Source organism: Bison bison, unplaced genomic scaffold (genome assembly GCF_000754665.1).
Source record: "Bison bison bison isolate TAMUID 2011002044 unplaced genomic scaffold, Bison_UMD1.0 scf7180017864473, whole genome shotgun sequence".
Lineage (NCBI taxonomy): Eukaryota > Metazoa > Chordata > Mammalia > Artiodactyla > Bovidae > Bison > Bison bison.
Window position 1 is genome coordinate 19,016,697 of NW_011495034.1, and position 22,157 is coordinate 19,038,853.

Genomic DNA, 22,157 nt, shown 5'->3' on the forward strand with positions numbered 1-22,157 from the left:
CGATCTTGGACTGCAAGGAGGTCCAACCAGTCCATTCTGAAGGAGATCAGCCCTGGGATTTCTTTGGAAGGAATGATGCTAAAGCTGAAACTCCAGTACTTTGGCCACCTCATGCGAAGAGTTGACTCACTGGAAAAGACCCTGATGCTGGGAGGGACTGGGGGCAGGAGGAGAAGGGGACGACAGAGGATGAGATGGCTGGATGGCATCACTGACTCGATGGACGTGAGTCTGAGTGAACTCCAGGAGTTGGTGATGGACAGGGAGGCCTGGCATGCTGAGATTCACAGGGTCGCAAAGAGTCGGACACGACTGAGCAACTGATCTGATTTGATCTGGTCATAACCTTGGCCTTCTCATTAAATTTGTGACTTCAAAGCTCTTATTCCCCAGCTTACTATCTCTCTGCCAGAAGAGTGTATGACAGTAATGTTCCAAAATAATAAATGTGGAAATTCAACTCTATCACATTTTGAAATAATAAAGTACCTATAATTCCTGTTTGTGATCATGCAACTATTAGCCAAATAAATTATATTTTTAAAAGTTCACGTCCCTTTAATCAACACCCTTAAATCACACTTCTAGTTATACCAGCCTTGTGTGGGGCTCCAAAAGTACGTAAAATCCTTGCCTTCCAATAATGCTACAGGTGAAACACATTTTCATAAGCAAATCTAATTTTACTTCATACTTCCAGCTCAAAGGGATCAGTGACCTAAAGGTAAGGGATAAAACCATAAAACTATTAAAAAAAACTATCATGAACTCAGATTTGGCAAAGGATTCTTAGATCTGACACTCAAAATGTGAGCTACAAAAGAAAGAATTGGGTAAATTGGATTTCATTAGAAAATTAAAAGGTACACATCAGAGGCTATTACCAAGAAAGTGAGAAGACAAGCTACCAAATGGGAGAAAATATTTGCAAATCATACATCTGATAAGGGTTTAGTATCCAGAATACATAAAGAACTCTTACAACTCATCAACAGAAAGAAAAACAACCCAAATAAAATAGGATAATCTGACTTCAACAGACATTCTCCAAAGAGAATGCACAAACACACCAACAAGCATGTGAAACAATGATCAGCATCACTGGTTAATAAAGAAAAGAAATGCAAATCAAACCACAATGAGAAACCACTTTACAACCTTTAAGATGGCTATTATCTAATGTAAAATGTAAACAGGTATACTAGCTATAGAAAACAGTACGATAGTTCCTCAAAAGCACAGAATTATCACATGACCCAGCAATTCCACCTCTGGGTGTATACCCTAAAGAACTGAAAGCAGGGTCTTTTTTATTTATTTTTTTTTTAATTTTTATTTATTTTTAGTTATTTAGTTGCAATGGGTTTTCTCTGTGGCATGTGGGATCTAGTCCCCTGAAAAGGGACTGAACCCAGGTTCCCTGCATTGGGAGCTCAATGTCTTATCCACTGGACCACCAGGGAAGTCCCTGAAAGCAGGGTCTTGAAAAGAAATGTGTACCCCCATGTTCGCAGCAGCATTATTCATGATAGCCTGAGAAGGCAGAAACCACCTAAATGTCTGTTGACAGATGAATGGAGAAACACAATGTGATACACACACACAATGGAATATTGTTCAGCTTTAGAAAGGAATGAAATTCTGACACGTGTTACAACATGGATGAACCTTGAAGACATTTAGTTCAGTCGCTCAGTCGTGTCCTACTCTTTGTGACCCTATGAATCGCAGCACGCCTGTCCATGGACAGGCCTCCCTGTCCATCACCAACTCCCAGAGTTCACTCAAACTCATGTCCATCGAGTCAGTGATGCCATCCACCCATCTCATCCTGTCGTCCCCTTCTCCTCCTTCCCCCAATCCATCCCAGCATCAGGGTCTTTTCCAGTAAGTCAACTCTTCCCATGAGGTGGCCAAAGTATTGGAGTTTCAGCTTCAGCATCAGTCCTTCCAATGAACACCCAGGACTGATCTCCTTTAGGATGGACTGGTTGGACCTCCTTGCAGTCCAAGGGACTCTCAAGAGTCTTCTCCAACACCACAGTTCAAAAGCATCAATTCTTCGGTGCTCAGCTTTCTTCACAGTCCAACTCTCACATCCATACATGACCACAGGAAAAACCATAGCCTTGACTAGACGAACCTTTGTTGGCAAAGTAATGTCTCTGCTTTGAATATGCTATCTAGGTTGGTCATAACTTTCCTTCCAAGGAGTAAGCATCTTTTAATTTCACGGCTGCAGTGACCATTTGCAGTGATTCTGGAGCCCCAAAAAATAAAGTCTGACACTGTTTCCACTGTTTCCCCATCTATTTCCCATGAAGTGATGGGACCGGATGCCATGATCTTAGTTTTCTGAATGTTGAGCTTTAAGCCAACTTTTCCACTCTCCTCTTTCACTTTTATCAAGAGGCTCTTTAGTTCCTCTTCACTTTCTGCCATTACGCTAAATGAAAAAAGCCAGACATAAAAGGACAACTATTGTGCGATGTGCTATTGTGTGATAGCTGACAGAAAATAGAAAGGTAGTTGCCAAGGACTGAGGAGAAGGGGAGACTATGGAGTTATTGTTTGATGGGTATAGAGTTTCAGTCTGGGAAGGTGAAAATGTTCTGGAGGTGGATGGTGGTTGCCCGACAATGTGAATGTACTCAATGTCACTAAACTGGTACACTTAAAAATAGTTAAATTGTAAAATTTATGTTAGGTAAACATTTTCGAGGGTTTCCCTGGTGGCTCAGACGGTAAAGTATCTGCCTGCAATGCAAGAGACCTGGGTTCAATCCCTAGCTCAGGAAGATCCCCTGGAGAAGGGAATGGCCACCCACTCCAGGATTCTTACCTGGAAAATGCCACGGACAGAGGAGCCTAGTGGGCTACAATCCATGAGGTCACAAAGAGTTGGACACAACTGAGCAACTAACACTTTCACTTCATACATTTTTTACCACAACAAAAACATCACATTTGAGAACTATCATTAAAAAAAACCCCACCATAATGAGATACCACTTCCAACCAAAATGGCTATAATAAGAAAAAACAGAAAACAAGTATTGTTGAGGATCTGAAGAAACTGGAACCCTCATACATTGCTGATAGGATGTAAAATGGTGCAGCTGCTGTGGGAAAATCTGCTGGTTCTTCAAGGAGTTAAACACAGAATTACCCTATGACTCAGCAATTTCACTCCTAAGTATATACTAAAAAGAATTAAAAACAGGTACTCCAACAGATACAGATATCTGTTCACAAATGTTTATATTAATAACAGCATCATTTGGGAATAGCTAAAAAGTGGAAGAATGGAGGGTCCATCAATGGAAGAATGAATAAATAGGTTGTTCAATTATTATAAAAATGTTTAACTCAGTCATAAAAAGGAATGACGTACTGAAATATGCTACAACTTGGATGACTTTGAAAATTTTATGCTTAGTAAAAGAAGGCAGTCACAAGAAGTCACATATTGTATGATTCCTTTCATACGGACTTTCCAGAAAAGGCAAACCCACAGAGACAGGGAGCGGATTACTGGCTGCCAGGTAATGTGGAGAGGAAGGAATGGGGAGTGACTTACTGTAACGGATATGGGGGTTATTCTGGGGTGATGAACAAGTTTTGAACTTGCAGAGGAGTGGTGGCTGTACCACACTGTGAATGCACTAAATGCCACTGAATTGTATACTTTAGGACTGCTGATTGTATGTTACATGAATTTTGCCTCAATTTTAAAAACTAAATCCTAAAATTAATCTAATTAAATGCTTGAAAACATTTCTTCTGGAGTGAAATATACTCTTTTGAGTTATTCTTCCAAACTTTCTCCAAGCTCCTTAGGAACTATCTGAAAGTTTTTGAGAAATGCGTGTGTCTCTGGTCTTTCAACCTCATCAATCAGCACCACCATCCATCCAGTCGCTCAGCCGCAAAACTAGAAGAATCCTCGACACCTTACATTCCCCACTCTCTCACAGCCAGTCTGCACCAGGTGCCTCCTGCTCCTCCTCACGCCTGTCCACCCGTTCCTGCCCCTCTTCCACTGCTCTAGCTCACACGCCTCTCGGTGCCCATCTGAACCCCAGCAGCCCTTACTAACTGGCCTCCCTGATCTTCCCCAGCTGCATATCTGACCCTGAACCCCTACTTTAAAACCTTCCACTGCCCTCAGTTCCCTGCAAGGTGACTCAGGCCTGTGTCTTCTGCCTCAGCAAACACCACTCCCCCCTCTGACATTCTGAGCTCCTGGCACATGGGTTCTCTTTCATTCCTTGGATACTCCCTTTTGCTTCAGTAATGTTCCCTCTGTCTCAAAGGCTCTTCCACCTGATCCCTTCTTCTGATGCCTTCACACCTACTCACTGTCAGAGTCACCTTCTCCAGGTGTCAGATTGCTTTGTCACAAGCTCTCAAGGACCACATTCCCTTTCTTTAGAGCACTTGTCTCAATTTATCCTTACATGCTCATAAACACTCCTGCTTAATTCATGTCTGTCTCCTCCATTAGGCTGAACGCCTTGTGAAACAAAGACCACCTCTGTCATTTTAACATTATTTCCCAGAAGCCAACTCAGTAGCCAGCACATTAAAAAAAAAAAAATCAATAAATTTGTTGAGTCATTGATACTCCAGCTCCAAAGTCTTTCTAACATTAAAAAGGAGAAGAAAAACTATTTGGGAATACAAAATAAAGAAAGGAAGATTTAAAGATGTAAAGATTATAACTTTATCAATATGCAAGACTGATCATAGATACAAAAGGTCAAGAGATACCTCAAGGTCTGTCAACATGAAAAACATCCAATCTACAAACAGAATAATTTAGGATTTAGGTTGAACAGTCACAGTCCATATGAGAGCTCTAAAAATGAACAACATTAGGAGGTGAGGACCGCAACAGCGAGAGACAAGGGCTCACAGGGGACAGAAGAGCCTGTACTGCACACAGATCTAGTCCAGCCGTGGAGGTGTTGTAATCCCTGATGATAGTCACAGTTCCGGGCTGCTTACTGTCTCTGGTCTGATCCCCATCCCATCACACCACCCTGGTGTGTGTTTCTATGTTGCTTCTGGGCATGCGTGAAATGCACAAATAAATATTCTCACCCCAAAAAAGGTGAGAAAAGGGAATAAGCTATTGGAAAGCGAGGATTCCTCCACCCCTTTGTTTTAAGTCTTAGGGGCCTATGTGTTATACCTCAGAGCTTACACAGAGAAGGAATGTGAAGACAGCTAACACATCCAGAAATTGAGATGGCAAACTGAGTGGGGAACAATCCTGCCGTGTAGGGAAGAGGCTGAGAAACAAGGCAGACACCCCCAGGCCCCCCACCTGACTCAGTACCAGCACCTTGGCCAGTCTGAGGGAACGCGCCCACTCTTCAGCTAAGGTTGGTCTTAAGCCCCGGCACAAGAAGCATCCTCGTGGCCTGGACAGAACACCAGTCCCATGTGGCCCCTGCCAAGCTCCTACTTGTGGAAAAGATGTCCACAGGGCAGTTTCCTCGCAGCCTGCATGGAGTCCCAGCAGATGGCGCAGTCATCGTTATTGACAGCCAGCTCCTCTGGAGTTGCCACTGCAAACCTGTAAGGAAAAAAACGGAAACCATCGCAGAGGGCACCTGGCAGGGATCTCTGTCAATCCCACAAATACTGAGCATCACTTGCGTCACAGATTTCACCTTTCTAGCAGCACACTTACAGAGGAATCATGTTCACCATGAAATCTCCACCCACGGAAACCATGACAACCATGCTCTCTCCAGAGATCATCAAACAGCAGGAAACCAATACACAGAAACCGACTGTGTCGTAACACGACGGCCCTCGTTAGTGATGACATGAGCGCACATTTCTGGGTAGATTAGAGGAGTTAAGACACCTCAGAGAGCCAAACTGCTCCCCTGGACACAAAAAGGATGCCTGTTAAGCTCACACCATTCAGGCTTGGTTTAGCCTCAGGATGCCAAGTGAACAGCCTCAGTGAGGTTAAGAGTGTGAGAGACAGAATGTGTGTTTGTGTGTGTCTGTGTGTGTATGTAAGCATGCATGTGTAAGGAATAAAAAGAGCAGAAGCCCAAGGAGACTTCCATTTAATAATAATGATGATAAAAATAACAATGTAATAAAAGAACCTAATATTTACCCAGTACTGTTCTCAGTATATTATGTTCATTATCCCACTGAATCCACCCAACATTCCAGGAAGAAGGTATTGTTATTATCCCTAGGCTTAAGCAACCCAGGCACAGGGAGGTAAGTAAATTGTCCAGAGTCACACGGTAACTAAGTGGGCTTCACATCTAGGCAGTCTGACTCCCGAGCTTGCACTTTTCACGATTCCATTAACAGCTGAAAAAAGCGGGGATATAACCCGGGATCTGTTATTATTAAAGATTGCAAATGTGTCAACATGGGCGGCATCAACCTGCTGACTCACCTGGCTTCCATGTTTCCGACCACTCGCAAATAGTTCTTGTGCCGGCGGATGCGACGCTGTACTTCATGAAACAGGTAACGCAGCTGCATGAAGATGACCAAGCTGGCCATGGACAACCAGATGTTGCCAAATAACTTGATGAGAGGGACAGAGAATAAAATGTACAATAAAGGTCAACGCGAACTGGCTAGCACCAAGGGCCAGGGCAAGCAACGGAAGGTCTGAGTCGTGGGTAAAGGTGAGCAGGAGCAGCCACTGGGGAAGCAAATGCGCATATTCCTCTCACGACTCTCAACACTGCCCATGCTCTGGGGCCTAGTCATTCCATCCACCGCCATCTGTTCTGAGGAGCTCATCAGAAAGTTTAAAGCTTTATGCCAAATGATGTACATTCATGCAATTATAAAACAGAAAACCAGGAAACAGACCAAATGCCCAGTAGGGCAACAGTTATACTGTGAACTCACATAATGTAATATTGTATACTCATTATATGTATCATAAAATATAATTATATCCTATTATATTTTATATATAACATTTTGAAGATTAATAATATGGGTAAATAATATTTTAAGTGAAAAGAGGAAAAAAGTACTTCAAAAAAAACTAACATGTGACCAAAAAATTATGTAAAGATGTGAAGAGGCAAACAACTGAATAAAATCTAAATACCCTTATTATGGGAGCAGGGTGTTCAATGGCTAGGGGTCGGGGACTGAAGGAAGGAAAGTGGTCAAAACGTACAAACTTCCAGTTGTAAGATAAAAACTTAGTGGGGATATAACATACGACATGATAACGAGTTATAACAGTGCTGTATGCTGCATTTCAATCAAATCATCATACCCTGTCGTGGAATTTTTATCTTAAAGGTATCAAAATGATTGAGAAGAAATGTTGCTAGCACAGGAAGATGCACATAATACAACAGCTACAAAAACCTAAGCTATAGGCCCGATACATGATGAATACATGGCTCTGAATAAATAAAGAAGCAGTAACCACAAAAAAAAGTCAACACTTAACTTTTGACATTTGTTGGGGGGGGGGCTTTTTTTTTTTTAAAGTACGTTTTCAAAGTCATTTTTAAAAAGTACACTTAGAAATGTGCTATGTTCAACTCTCAAATTTTTAAATGCTACTTTGACCGGCTTATGATATAAACAATTGCCCACCAAACGTGTTGATTCTCACCATTCTGAGATCACTGAAGTGTAACCAGGGAAGCAGGTTTTCAACATGGTGATTTCTTGCACACCAAAATAAAATGCAAACAATGAAGTAGGAGAAATTAAGAATAAAGACTTTGCTTTTAATTACAAAGATGGAACATTTACGCATCCATGAAGCAGCTAACACTGTGGGAGTCCCCTTTACCACCTACAAAGTAACTGCTAAATATCAGAAGCCACAGAATCTATGAGGAGAGGAATTCTCTTAATACCATGCTAAAAGAATTATCTACTGACTTGGTCAGCAGAGTGAGTTAAGTCTCCTGGGAGGACAGCAAACACCTCTTGAGCTGGGCACCAAAGCTGTTCCACACTATTTTACACCCGTTGGCCAGAAAGAAAAAAAAAGGGGAGGGGCACAGTTGCATCATTTTTATAGTCTTTTAAGTGGGTCATCCACAAATGTTTCACTTATTAAACTCTGTACAAAACAGAGTTCCTGATTCTAAAAAACTTAGCTCTCTCTGTTGGAGTTCCCTCTGGGAAACTTACCAACATGTGAATATGGTGCATGAGGTCCAAGGACAAGAGAGTGAGCTCCATGACAAAATCTGTGTAATAGACATACGTCCCCTTTCCTTCCCATGTCCCTTCATGGTTGAGGTCCCAGAGGTGAATTACGTATCTGCCATGGACAGAGGAGAGTCATGTTAATGATTTACTGTCACAACTGAATTTGTTTTAAATAGGATACACTAGAGTCATATTTTTACAAATTTTTTACATGTTATACTTTAAAATCAACTGTACGAGTAGACCTCCATCACCTCCCTCCCAAATTTCTACTCACCGTAAAATCACATGAGCAGTCCTCACTGTCACAAGAAGAGACTATTTTAAAAAAGAGAGATTTTTTTCCTTTTAGTAAAGTTTAGGATTGTTCAGACCAAATTAATTTTTGCAAAATGATAAAAGACAAACATTTCTCAGTTCAGTTAAAAAGCAGATTGTTCAATGGCTGGGGAGGGGTGAGGCGGACTTGGAGGATGGTAGTCACAAGCTACCAGCTATAAGGTAGACAAGCACGGGGAGTGACGTGTGACGTGACTACCGGCAACAGCGCTGTACCGTGTGCTTCAGAGTCATGCAGAGAGGACGCCCAAAAAGCTTCATCACAGGGGAAAACATTTTGGGGGAATTAAGAGGATACTTATTGTGGTAATAATCATTTCACAAATTATTATCATCATTATGTTGTACACCTTAAACTTATACAGACTGTATATCTCATTAAAACTGAAAGAAAAAAAAAGCAAGTTACCAACCATTTTAGTTCATGTGCTTCAAATTTCCATGCAATATTCTCATGACCTAGAAACTCAATTTTTATTGAGCCTTTTCCTGTTAATAGGTGACAACCAACTACACCTGTCCAGCTCCTGGGGATGCCTTCCACAATCTTGAGGTCACTGAGTTTGACAATCACTTCCATTTTGTACAGCACCGAGTCACTGTAATTGATAACCCGAAGAGGCTGTCTGAAGACCTGGTGACCATATACCCAAGGTGAGGTTTAGACCCTACTATCCTAGACAATCTGCGAGTCCCTGCTTGCTGCAAAATGCCTTCTGCACCCTGTTCACTGACACAGAAGAAAACCGAAAGCAGGAAATCAATAACAAAATAAGACCTTCATAGTATTCTGTATTATAGAAACTGATGCTAAGAAAAGTTTCCTCTTAATCTAGGAGAATTAAACATAAACATTCTTAGAGATTGGAAAACTTTCATTTACAAATAGAAAATATTCTGCACAGAAGAGAAACACTATAAAAAAATTATTTAGTTCAAAATATCAAATCTATAACATGAAAATGTATCTTAAGAACTTAATGACCTAAAATAAAAATATGTACATGACCCAATAGACCTATTTTAAGCATCTTTATTTTTAGGTATACCTTTTTTAAAGTTTGGCCTAGTAGTAATTAAAAGCTCAAGAAACAAAAAAGGAAAACAATGTACTTACACTACATTATACTCCAAAATGAACACTATTAAGCAAAATAAATTTTAATCCTATTCTAACAAATTCCCAATTAGCAGTTTAAACTCACAGTTTTGATATTAGCCATCTATTGATAGTGATACTAGATATCTATTATTTCATTCTTTCATTAATAGCAATTATGGACAAGATAAAAGTGTTTTTCCTTTGGCCTGAAAAAAAAGCAAATATAGCCACTGAAAAGAAAGAACATTCAAATAATCTGATTTCTACTGAATAGAAATTGGTATTTTCAGAAAGGTTTTTAAAAGTACATTTTAAATATACATGAATATCTCAGATTATTCTCTGAAAATAATGAATATAGTTTCCATATTTATTGTATTATTCTGTAAAATCTTAATTTATGGCCTATCTAAACTAACCAATTACAGGTGGTAGTTAAGTCACTAAGCCAAGTCCAACTCTTTGCAACCCCCTGGACTGTAGCAGGTCAGGCCCCTCTGTCCACGGGATTTCCCAGGCAGGATTACTGGAGTGAGTTGCCATTTCCTCCTCCAAACCAATTACAGGGTATTTCCCTATTGTTACCAAGCACTGCTTCTTAAGGAGAAAATCTTTCCCACTTTGAAGTCATAGACCTTGGATTATGCTAATTTTACCACTTTGGAACTTTTAGCAGTTCAGCTGCCATGCCATTTTCCCATCCATAAACAGGCATGTAAGTTATTTACAACAATCCCCAGTGTACAGTAAGCACTATGTATAACCGCTGGCAAAAATAATTACAGCTGACCCTTGGGCAACAGAGGAGTGTGTAATTTATCGTTGGCCCTCCATATCCAGTTCCTCTGCATCTGTGGATTCAACCACCCAGGGACCGGGTAGTATTTCCTCCTGAAAAATATCCACATATAAGTGGACCCACACAGTTCACACGTTGTTCAAGGGTCAACTGTACTTTTTATTAGGTTGTAGCAAGGATTACATGAAAGAACATACATAGAAGCATTCAGTACCAGAACCCAATCTAAAACAAAGGAACTCCAAAAATGTTTGTTAAAATCAAAGACCAGCTATCCATCATGGGTGAAAAGTAATCTGTCAACCGCCCTCTAGCTTCCTTGGAAATACACGGGAACACAACCAGAGCAAAGGCCTATGTCCGTATCTTACCTCTGCAGCCATGAAAGCTAACGTGTGCATCCCATGGGTGTAGCCTGTGACGCAACAGACGACTGCTAACCCGCAGCAGGAAAGCAGCATGGCGACCAGGAGGGACAGAACTCGGCCATGGCTACTCATGGGGGTGGTGGGAGAAAAAGAAAGCTGGAAGGACAAAACAGAAGACAGAAGCTCATTCTTCAGCATGGCAGGGTTAAACCTGACTGAGAAACTCAAGGTTAATCTTGGTGTCTTTGTTGGGACGTCTGCACAGAACCATTACCATTACCAGATGGCCAGAATTCTCCAGCCAACCTCAATATGAGTATGCGCTGATACCTTGAGATCTTCACCATTTAATTTAGGGACCATAACAATATACATGATATTTTCATCTCAGATTCTCAAGAATCCTCCTACCGGTGGGGTTACAAGCCTCTAGAAGCACCTTGCCAGAGTTCTGTCATTCTCCCTCTGGCTTCAACAGGACTCTGGGCAACACCATGTTCTGTCGTGCTCTTTCTCAATCTTGCTCTAATCCTAACCCCTCAAAGTCACCTGGGGGGACATTCCTAGCCTGTTCACAGCTGGGACAACTGAAGTGTACTCCACGTGAAGATGGACCACTATCGTCGTGCTACATTAACGGCACACAAGCAGAGGCAACAGCCTGGAGGGGAGGTCTGGAGCTGTGACTCCTGAGCAGGAAACTGTAGATACCAAACCAGCTGGGGAGACAAGCAGCACCGTTCATGGCCCGGGATGGGGGCTGAATTCTCAAACAGCTCAAGGCTGTGGAACTGAGATCAGCTCACAGAGAGGTGCAAGGACCACCATGGTCCATGAAGACTGTGTAAAGAAGGGGGCAAAGAGCACTGTGCGGTGGGCTGCACAGAGCAGTAGGATCACAGGTGCCCACTGGCTCTGGATCTATGAGATTAGTTAGGGAGCACTCAGGAATGAAGATTCTCCCGCACAACTCTGTAGCCAAAAGGCAGAACTTTTACCCAGACAGAAAAGGATTCACTTCTCCAGGGACCAAGGGAGCAAAGGGAGCTATTTCAGCACTGGCCCGGGGGTGGAAACAACATAAACTAGTCAGAAAGAGTAGCCCCAGGGGCCAGAGTAAGAAGGGAGAAAACGGAAGGAGATTAGAAAGCATCTGGAAGAGATCAGCTATTTTTTCAGTTTAAGCTTCCCTTTCACTCCGATCAAAACAGTTTGTGTTAGGTGAACTGACCCTACATGGGCTGTCATGTAACACTACTGGGGAGGGAAGAAAGCCTCCTGAGGGGACACTGCCCCTGCATGCCTTGGCTGCTGCAGAAAATTCCTCAAGAAACAGGCAGGAGGTGCCTGAGCCAGGAGCCTTCCGTGGGACAGCCGTCCTGCACACGCATGTCACGGCTCATTCGTATGACACCACTCAGACCTGCCATGTGTATGCCTAAGCAGGAAAAGAAGAGCTTGGGTAAAAACTCACATATTCAAACCGGTCCTTGCAGAGCTGAACCATCAGGTGCAGAAATACTAGTCCAGCAAACCATAGGCACCACATGACCACTTCTTCCACTGTTTGGACATTCAGCACCCCGAAAATGAAAATGAACTTGTAGAAAATAAAATTCCAAAACTTGTCTTTGAGGTGCTAAAAAGAAAAATATTTGTAAAGGTGAGTACCATTACACCTAATCCGTTCTAGAGACAGTAAGCTGGCTTTTAAGGAGGAGAGAATATTCTATTCTGTTTTCTAACGCTTGTCCATGACAAAACCAAAGGCAAAGAGAGAAATGAGCCCTGTGAAGAACAAAGGTAAGACATCTAGGAAGTAATCTATGGATTCTGGATTGAATTCCTCAGTCAGTTATGAAATTTTAGACATTTAAGAGTGTAATAATATTAGTTTAGTATAATATTAATAATATATGTTATATAACAAAATAAAACACAGAATAAAAAAGAATGGTGACAGCTACAAGTATCATTTTTACTACTTCTGCTCTCTGAATTCTTAAAACAAAAGATTAGACATTCTTTTTTTTTTAAACATCCTTCAGGTTCAAAAATAACATATGCTAATTTCCCAGCCATAATCAATAATGTATGAAAAAGTACAAAGGTAAAACAAAAATGATGACTTAAGATTTTCATGCAATTTTCTTCCTAAATGTAAAACACTGATGCCAATGAGCACTGTCTGAATGGACCACTTTAGGGTTACAGATGGTCACTGAAATGTTTTCTCACCATTCAAAAAATATTGCAATGAATATCTTTGTACAAGATTCTATTTTCTCAGCAATCAAAGGTTATGGATGTTGTTATGGTTTCTAATTATAAATGTACACGCCCACATAAGTGTATCTGCTTCACTGTACTCTTTCTTACACTGAGAATGTCCAGTTTTAAAAATATTTACCGTCCTGAAAAAAAAGAAGGGCAACAAGGAGCATCAACCCAACAGATATTAAAAAGCACCATCAAGCACAGTGGTGGAACTGAGTGCAGAGGAGAAGGATGAAAACACGGCTCCTAAGTTTACTTTTATATAAAGTTTTTAAACTGTGTAAACGTTTCACAAATTCAAAATTTTAAACAGAAAGAAAAGCAAAATTGAAAAAAAAAAAAAAAACAGAAATAATTGAACCCATGTGTGGAACACATTGATAACAAGACTATTTAAAAATAAGAGTTATTTTGAGAACTTTAAAACACTGTACTGTGCCTAGATACCCTTTGTTCAGAGAACAAAATAAACTAGGAATCCTTAGTGAATGTCTGTTTCCAGATCTGGGGCAGGAAGCATGAGGTGAAGCTAGAACATTCTGTGCCCTGGTTCTGAACCTTCATTCCACCATCTATTTCCTATGTGGCTTTGGTTTCCATCCCCATGCTTTGGTTTCCCATCTATAAGACAGATCTTATAACAATAGCATATATCTCATAGAATTGTTGGGGGAACTAAGTAAGTTAATACATATATTGTGCTTAGACAAATGCCACAGTAGGCATTAAGTGCATTAAAAAAAAAAATCCTTGCTCTACACCGTCACTTAACAGTTTAATATTTGTCCCATTTTAGGTATTCAATGTCTTTGTGCCTAGTATTTACTTTACTTCTTCAACTTTAAGCACCCAGAGAGTAAACCCATGTCAACTCTGTAGTGTTCTAACTCAAAACAGTGCTTAGTAAATACTGCAGGGTGACACTGGTCAAAAATGGTCATCACAGAACAACATGAAAGACGTGATCTATACAGAAAAAAGAGGTGAGCGACAAATGTGCCGATTGTGATTACCGCCAGGTATTTAAAAAATCTCTGTAATACTTCAAGGTGAATTTCTGTAAATTCTGAACTGGTAGTTAGCATTTTAGGAGACATAAAGTGGTACATAAGGCCCACTGGTGCCAGAACAATCCACCAACAATTGGATGGCTTGCTTGGCCTGACTGATTTCTGGCCCACAAGTCAAAGTTTTACTTGAAAACAGAAGCATCAAAGAAAGCTTTTGGGGACTTCCCTGGCGGTCCAATGGCTGGGGGCCCAAGTTTGATCCCTGGTCAGGGAACTAGATCCCACATGCCACAACTAAGACCTGGTGCAGCCAAATACGCAAATTAAATAAAAAAATTTTTTTTAAAGTTTTTGTATGCTACCAAAAAAAATGTTCTATTAATCCCATCTGGGAGACCTCTGGAGTTGATATTTTGCAGAAAGTGCTCAATACTCACTAATGAAAAATTGGGGGGAAAATAAACAGCCCTGCTCTTCACAGCATCCAAGGGATCAATCACACAGTAACTGCATTTTAACTCTGCCCAGGACCTCAGCTGACTTGATAACAAGAGATTTGGGTTGAAAAGGATATGTAAGGGCTGAGGCCACTGTGTACTGTTAATGTATGGACAGTAGGTTTTTGTGTCTTACCACTGGAATAAGACAAAGTACAACCTAGTTCTGTTCATATGTTATTGTTGTAAAGGCCAGTTCTAAAGTCTTACTTTAAAACACACCATTCTACACTCTATCCACTAAAATCCTTTGGGGAACTGCCAATCTGCACAGTATGTTCGTGGCATTAATTCTTTAATGAAAGCACATCCTGCTCATACATACATTCTGAGAATAATGTTCAAATGTCAGACTATCTCACCTGAACATTGATTTGCAAAATGAGGAATCTTAATATTCCTTTCCAAAGGGAAAAACTAAAATCTCTCAGTAAATTCCTTTGGAAAAGTACCCATATTCTAAAGAATGATATATATACGATTATTCAAACAAAAAAAGTCAGAGCTTCTTTCAGAATTACCTCATAAATGTCATGGCGAAATAGCAATCAAGAACAATACTGGGACAGCCTGGTTACACTGAATACAGACTGTGGACTACATGAAGTATTTTACCAATGCTGAATTTCCTGATGTTGATCCTATGGTTATGTAAGAAAAGCTCCTTGCTCTTAGGAAACATATACTGCACTATTTGAGGTTCTATATGATGCCCCAGTTTACTTTCAAACAGATCAGAAAAAAACATACAGATAAAAGGTGAATAGATACAGATATTTATATGTAGATAAAAGGTGAATGTATATAGATATAAATACTTACATATAGATAAAAGGTGAATATATATATAGATATAGATATTTATATATAGACAAAAGGTGAATGTTAGAACAGATGGGGCAAAAAGTTAATAACTGAATCTGGATAAAATCTATATGGGAGTTCTTCATACTATTTGTGCAACTTTTCTGTAAGTTTGAAATTATACCCAAGAAAGTTTTTGTTTTTTTAATCTAGTCACAAGAATGCATCCTTGCTGTGTGGACTTACCTGTCTTTCGCTCACTCGGAGAGGGCCAAACACGATACACTGGATTAGCTTAGCCACCAACATCAAGATGCAGCAAGCAGTATTTACTAGAATCTGTACACAAACCAAAGAAAGGAAGTTTATTTCCTCTTGTTGCAAAATAAATGCAGCTCTAAAAATTTTCTATTGGGAATTCAGCCAACATTTCTAATGACTGAACCTTTCCAGTTTTCTACCAGTACAAGATCAGTAGCATGTGAAGAGGCACATTTTCATGGGTGGTGGGGGTATGGATGAGGAGTGGGGAGGGAAAGTGCCAGCTTGGTGGTTAACTCACAGAGCCTGTCCCAATGTGTGTACCCTTCGAAGGCCAGCATCCCCTTCAGTCTTAACTGAATCGAGCGTAAACTCTGTACTATATGTGTAGAACTGTATATACCTTAGAAAACCGTATCTCCAAGGCATATCAATTCTCACATTAAGGTTTTGAACAATCTAGAAGAAAACTTTTCCAGAAAATGTTGTTATCTTGAACAGTAAAAGTCCAGCACCCAAACTTCCTACACTGCTCTGTTCAAAAACAGGAAATAGGGAGAAGAGGGTGAATGGTCACAAAGAGTCTACAAGATCATGGAGAACTGAGAATCAAAAACATACACATTTTCAAATATACTGCAATGGGACAAAAGATACCTGTGCTTGGTGTTGGCCTTGAAGGAAAGGTTCTGGGGCATTCGAGGGGGAGCAAAATCAGGAAAGCAGGAAGAAAACCGGCAGGAGGAGCTGAGAACTGCGACCATGAGACGCCAGAGACAGTGCAAGGCCTTCTTCACCAGCAAGCGGAAAACTTCCTTAGTGATGAAGAAAGCCCTCACGCCTAAACAACAGACCTAATGCTCACAAATGAAACTGCGGGCTGCCCCAACTCAGAAGTTAGTCTGGCACACCACCTTACTGATGCTCCAGTGATTTTTAAAACCAAAGAATCTGAAAAAGCCAAAAGGACCTTGATGCAGAACTGTACAGGGGACTTTTAGTTAGAGCAGAGGAAAATGAACACCAACGACAGAAAAGACTACTTCAATCTTTTTTTGACTAAGTGTACAGGAAGGTGGAGGTGCCAGATTCCTCTTCCCAGGCCATCCGTCCCTCTACTTCTAAAAGAAGCAAACGATGTTTTAAAAATGAGTAAATAAAGGAAGGTGACAGAAGAGGGTAATATAAGGACGGAAACTCCCTAGGACCTCTTCAGGTTCCTCTTTGTACGTGACATTACCCAGCCCTTTGGTAACCCTGATGCATTATGTATCATGAATGGTAGCCCTGATTCATTACAAAAGAATAAATTATGTTTAGTTACATTCTGCCTGTCTAATGGGACAAGGAAGTATGGGATGTATTTTCAAAGAACTAAAACAAAAATAGTGCTGAAAAATGAAACTGTTCCAGTAATTAATTTCTTCAGATAACCAGAAAAAAACCCGAAATTAGCTATCCAAAGCATCCTAACCTCCTTAAGTATTGTGGAACAGCCCTATTCAAAACATTCCAACAAACTGGATGGAATACTAAATTTTAAGGGATGAAATAGATGTTTAAAAGGCTCATCTTCCTTGTGCTCTAAATCCGTCAGTGGGAACCCCAATCATGTCAGTTAAGGAAAAAATGCTGTAAGACAAAACTACAACCACAGTCCCTCATGCCATATGCCCCAGCCGAACTGGATTTTTAAAATCAGCCAAACACCCATTCTCAGCCTAATCACAACACAATTTTTTAAAAAGTCTTCCTGTTTTTGCAGGTAGGCATATGAAATGCAGAAATAAATTCAACATATTTAGCACCTACATGTTAAAGGTATGTGGGAGGTTAAAAGAAAGGAGGTTGATTTAGACCCTGCACTCAAAGAGCTGTTAGGACCTACAGGACACAGAACTTGGTTAACATCTAACAGGCCAAGCCAGCTGCTCTCCTGAGGACAACAGGAGAAATCAAATTTAGGGTCACTCAACCATTTCTCTAACCTAAACAGCTTTCTCACATACCCTGGGGTACAAAATAAGCAGTAAAGTATTACTTCTCAGTTAAAACTTTTTTTTTCAGTTTTCCTAAGTTCAAAAATAAGGTATAAAAACTCTGTAACTCTGATTTACCAAAAAAAAAAAAAAAAAGGCGAAAGTCTCTGATAGTTCCATCAACAGTAGATAACCAATTCTATTTTAAATATAAATGGAAGATTTGAAAATTAGCATGGCTAAGAAGGGGAAAAGAGATTGATACTAGTAAACTGATATTAGGAAGAGATTTTACATAAAAAAGAAAAAGATAATATTTTGTGAACTTGATATGAAAGTGAAAGCTATACAAGATTGGAAGTAACTAAAGATTTTAAGATCATGAAAAAGGGCTTTTAAAACACCTCGGTTCAGTTCAGTTGCTCAGTCGTGTCTGACTCTTTGTGATCCCATGGACTGCAGCACACCAGGCCTCCCTGTCCATCACCAACTCCCAGAGTTTACCCAAACTCATGTCCATTGAGTCAGTGATGCCATCCAACCATCTCATCCTCTGTCGTCCCCTTCACCTTCAATCTTTCCCAGCATCAGGGTCTTTTCAAATGAGTCAGTTCTTTGCATCAGGTGGCCAAAGTATTGGAGTTTCAGCTTCTAATGAACACTTAGGACTGATCTACTTTAGGATGGACTGGCTGGATCTCCTTGCAGTCCAAGGGACTCTCAAGAATCTTCTCTAACACCACAGTTCAAAAGCATCAATTCTTCAGCACTCAGCTTTCTTTATAGTCCAACTCTCACATCCACACATGACCACTGGAAAAACCATAGCCTTGACTAGACAGACCCTTTGTTGGCAAAGTAATGTCTCTGCTTTTTAATATGCTGTCTAGGTTGGTCGCAAAGAGTTGGACACGACTGAGTGACTTCACTTTCACTTTTCACTTTCATGCATTGCAGAAGGAAATGGCAACCCACTCCAGTGGTTGCCTCCACCTTGCCTGGAGAATCCCAGGACGGGGGAGCCTGGTGGGCTGCTGTCTATGGGGTCGCACAGAGTCAGACACGACTGAAGTGATTTAGCAGCAGCAGCAGCAGGTTGGTCATAACTTTCCTTCCAAGGAGTAAGCGTCTTTCAATTTCATGGCTGCAGTCACCATCCGCAGTGATTTTGGAGCCCCCCAAAATAAAGTCTGACACTGTTTCCACTGTTTCTCCATCTATTTGCCATGAAGTGATGGGACTAGATGCCATGATCTTAGTTTTCTGGATGTTGAGCTTTCAGCCAACTTTTTCACTCTCCTCTTTCGCTTTCATCAAGAGGCTCTTAGTTCCTCTTTGCTTTCTGCCATAAGGGTGGTGTCCTCTGCATATCTGAGGTTATTGATATTTCTCCTGGCAATCTTGATTCCAGCTTGTGCTTCATCCAGCTCAGCATTTGGCATGATGTACTCTGCATATAAGTTAAATAAGCAAGCAGGGTGACAATATGCAGCCTTGATGTACTCCTTTCGCAATTTGGAACCAGTCTGTTTTTCCATGTCCACTTCTAACTGTTGCTTCTTGACCTGCATACAGATTTCTCAGAAGGCAGGTCAGGTGGTCTGGTATGCCTGGCTCTTGAAGAATTCTCTTCTACTTACAGAAAAAAATGTCAATTTCACACATACTGTCATTCCAATACAGATATAAATTTCAAAACTGACAGAGCCTTGAAAATTTGAAAATACAGGAAGAAACATAATTCAAGCTGTCTTCATTTAAAAGTAAATCCCTGGATTAACATATAAACACTACCATATATAAAGTGCTTCCCTGATAGCTCAGTTGAGGTAAAGAATCCGCCTGCAATGCAGGAGATTCCAGTTCAATTCCTGGGTCAGAAAGATCCAATGGAGAAGGGACAGGCTACCCACTCCAGTGTTCTGGCCTGGAGAATTCCACGGACCGTATAGTCTCGCAAAGAGTTGGACATGACTGAGTGACTTTCACTTTCACTATATATAAAACAGATTAGCAACAAGGACCTACTGCATAGCACAGGGAACTCTACTCAATATTCTGTAATAACCTATATGAGAACAGAATATGAAAAAAGGGATATATGTAATGTATAACAACCACTTAGCTGTACACATGAAACACAGCGCTGTACATCAGCTATATTCCCATATGAAATTAAAAGCAAACTGCAAATCAGATCCCACTAGGTCATCAGTGATATTCTTACAGGAACAACACTCCAGTCCATATTTAAACCAATAAAACCATGACAAACCTTCTCACCTTCAAGAATCAAAATGAGACTCACTTTCAACAGGCCTAGTCTGAACTTCTTCCTTACAGACCACAGTAAAAGCACTAACCTCCTTCTACAATCTTCCCTTGTGGGCAGAATCCAAACTTCCACGTAAATAAGTTTAAGGAGCTCACCGGAACACTGTTTATAACACCAGAAAAACGGAAAACAATTACATGGCCATTAGGGAGAACAGTTCAATAAAGTGTACAAACAGCCATTCAATGGAATACAATGAAGCCAGGAAAACTAACTCAGCAGTTCTACATTTACTAGCATTATACAGAACCTTCAGGATAACTTGCTCACTGTAAAAAAGCAAAGTGTAGAAATGTGATTACTATGCTACTTTCTTACTATGCTATGACTTAGTGACTAAACAACAACATATATACCGTATTGTATACATACTATATATGTGTGTATAATATGTTAATGCGAACTGCGTCAAGGACTTGATCAATCTGGGTATTTCTTAATTTTCTACTTAACACCAGCACTAATTACAAGAAACTGGTAAGGGCCACTTTCAGGGGAGGGAGGCAGGTAAGAGGGAGAGGGAGATTTACTTTTCTTTGTACACATCACTTGTGCACCTTCTGCCTTCTGTACCATGAGCATACATCATTTATTAACTTTTTTAAGTTAAGAATCTATTGAAAAAAAATAATCTATTCAAGTTTAGAATCTAACCTGATCAGTTCTGAAGTTTCACATTACTTTTCTCATTGTACCATGGGAGACAGACAAGTAACAAACCCAAATTTGGCAGCCTAAGTCACAAGTTAACCTGGTATAACACACTGTATTTCTACTATATTAAAATACTTCAGAAAAGATTCTATCTATAGCAGTGTTAAAAAAAAAAAACAAAACATTATTTTTTGAAAATCTCACCAAATGCCTTTATTTTTTCTTGTCTATACAAAATAAAAACAAGTTTTGCTAGTCCTTGAGTAGTCTTAACCAAACAGACCAGGAAGTAATGACCCAAGGAACCCCTACTGAATCAAGCTTAATGTAATTCCCTTTGCTCTAAAGGCCCCCTAAGAAAACTTTTCTCCCAGAACGGCTCTACTGTTCACCTAGAAGAAACAGAAACTGAGTCATGAGGCAGGCTGGTCTGCGAGGAAGAGAAGAGGTGCTAAGAGACAGCCTGGCCACGTTTATCACTGTGTGACCCTGCGGGTGTTTCTGATTCTATAAAATGCTGGCTACCAATGGGTGCATTCCTGGTGGCTCAGACGGTAAAGCGTCTGCCCACAATGCAGGAGACCCAGGTTCGATCCCTGGGTTGGGAAGATCCTTTGGAGAAGGAAATGGCAACCCACTCCAGTATTCTTGCCTAGAAAACTCCATGGATGGAGGAACCTGGTGGGCTACAGTCCATGGGGTTGCAAAGAGTTGGACACAACTGAGCGACTTCACTTAATGGGGCATTATTTGTCACCTTGTGACAAAATGCCATTCAACTCCCAGGAACCATTTCAAGGATACAACGGATATGGATGTTACCTAGTCTCCTACTTAACACCAAAAACTACCTACCTCCCATCCCCCACCCCGACCACATACACACAAACACATCTTTTATCAGTGTCCTCTTTTAAGGACACTCAGTTCAGTTCAGTTGCTCAGTCATGTCCGACTCCTTGCAACCCCATGAATCACAGCACACCAGGCCTCCCTGTCCATCACCAACTCCTGAAGTTTACTCAAACTCATGTCCATCGAGGTGGTGATGCCATGCAGCCATCTCATCCTCTGTCGTCCCCTTCTCCTCCTGCCCCCAATCCCTCCCAGCATCACAGTCTTTCCCAATGAGTCAACTCTTCACATCAGGTAGCCAAAGTATTGGACTTTCAGCTTTAGCATCAGTCCTTCCAGTGAACACCCAGGACTGATTTCCTTTAGGATGGACTGGTTGGATCTCCTGGCAGTCCAAGGGACTCCCAAGAGTCTTCTCCAACACCACAGTTCAAAAGCATCAATTCTTCGGCACTCAGCTTTCTTCACAGTCCAGCTCTCACATCCATACCTGACCACTGGAAAAGCCATAGCCTTGACTAGATGGACCTTTGTTGACAAAGTAATGTCTCTGCTTTTGAATATGCTATCTAGGTTGGTCATAAGTTTCCTTCCAAGGAGTTAAGCGTCTTTGAATTTCATGCCTGCAATCACCATCTGCAGTGATTTTGGAGCCCCCAAAAATAAAGTCTGACACTGTTTCCACTGTTT

General features: G+C 40.7%; 1 protein-coding gene across 1 annotated transcript in view; it reads right to left on the bottom strand.

The window, feature by feature from the left end:
- Positions 1-22,157, bottom strand: part of AMFR (autocrine motility factor receptor, E3 ubiquitin protein ligase) — a 45,492-nt gene that overhangs the window by 16,763 nt on the left and 6,572 nt on the right. Inside the window, exons 2-8 of the mRNA XM_010861917.1 lie at positions 15,630-15,722; positions 12,270-12,434; positions 10,799-10,951; positions 8,465-8,505; positions 8,167-8,299; positions 6,440-6,573; positions 5,474-5,584 (exon numbers count right to left, since the gene is read on the bottom strand). Of these exons, the coding sequence (XP_010860219.1) occupies positions 5,474-5,584; positions 6,440-6,573; positions 8,167-8,299; positions 8,465-8,505; positions 10,799-10,951; positions 12,270-12,434; positions 15,630-15,722 (830 nt within the window). The remainder of the gene's footprint in view (positions 1-5,473; positions 5,585-6,439; positions 6,574-8,166; positions 8,300-8,464; positions 8,506-10,798; positions 10,952-12,269; positions 12,435-15,629; positions 15,723-22,157) is intronic.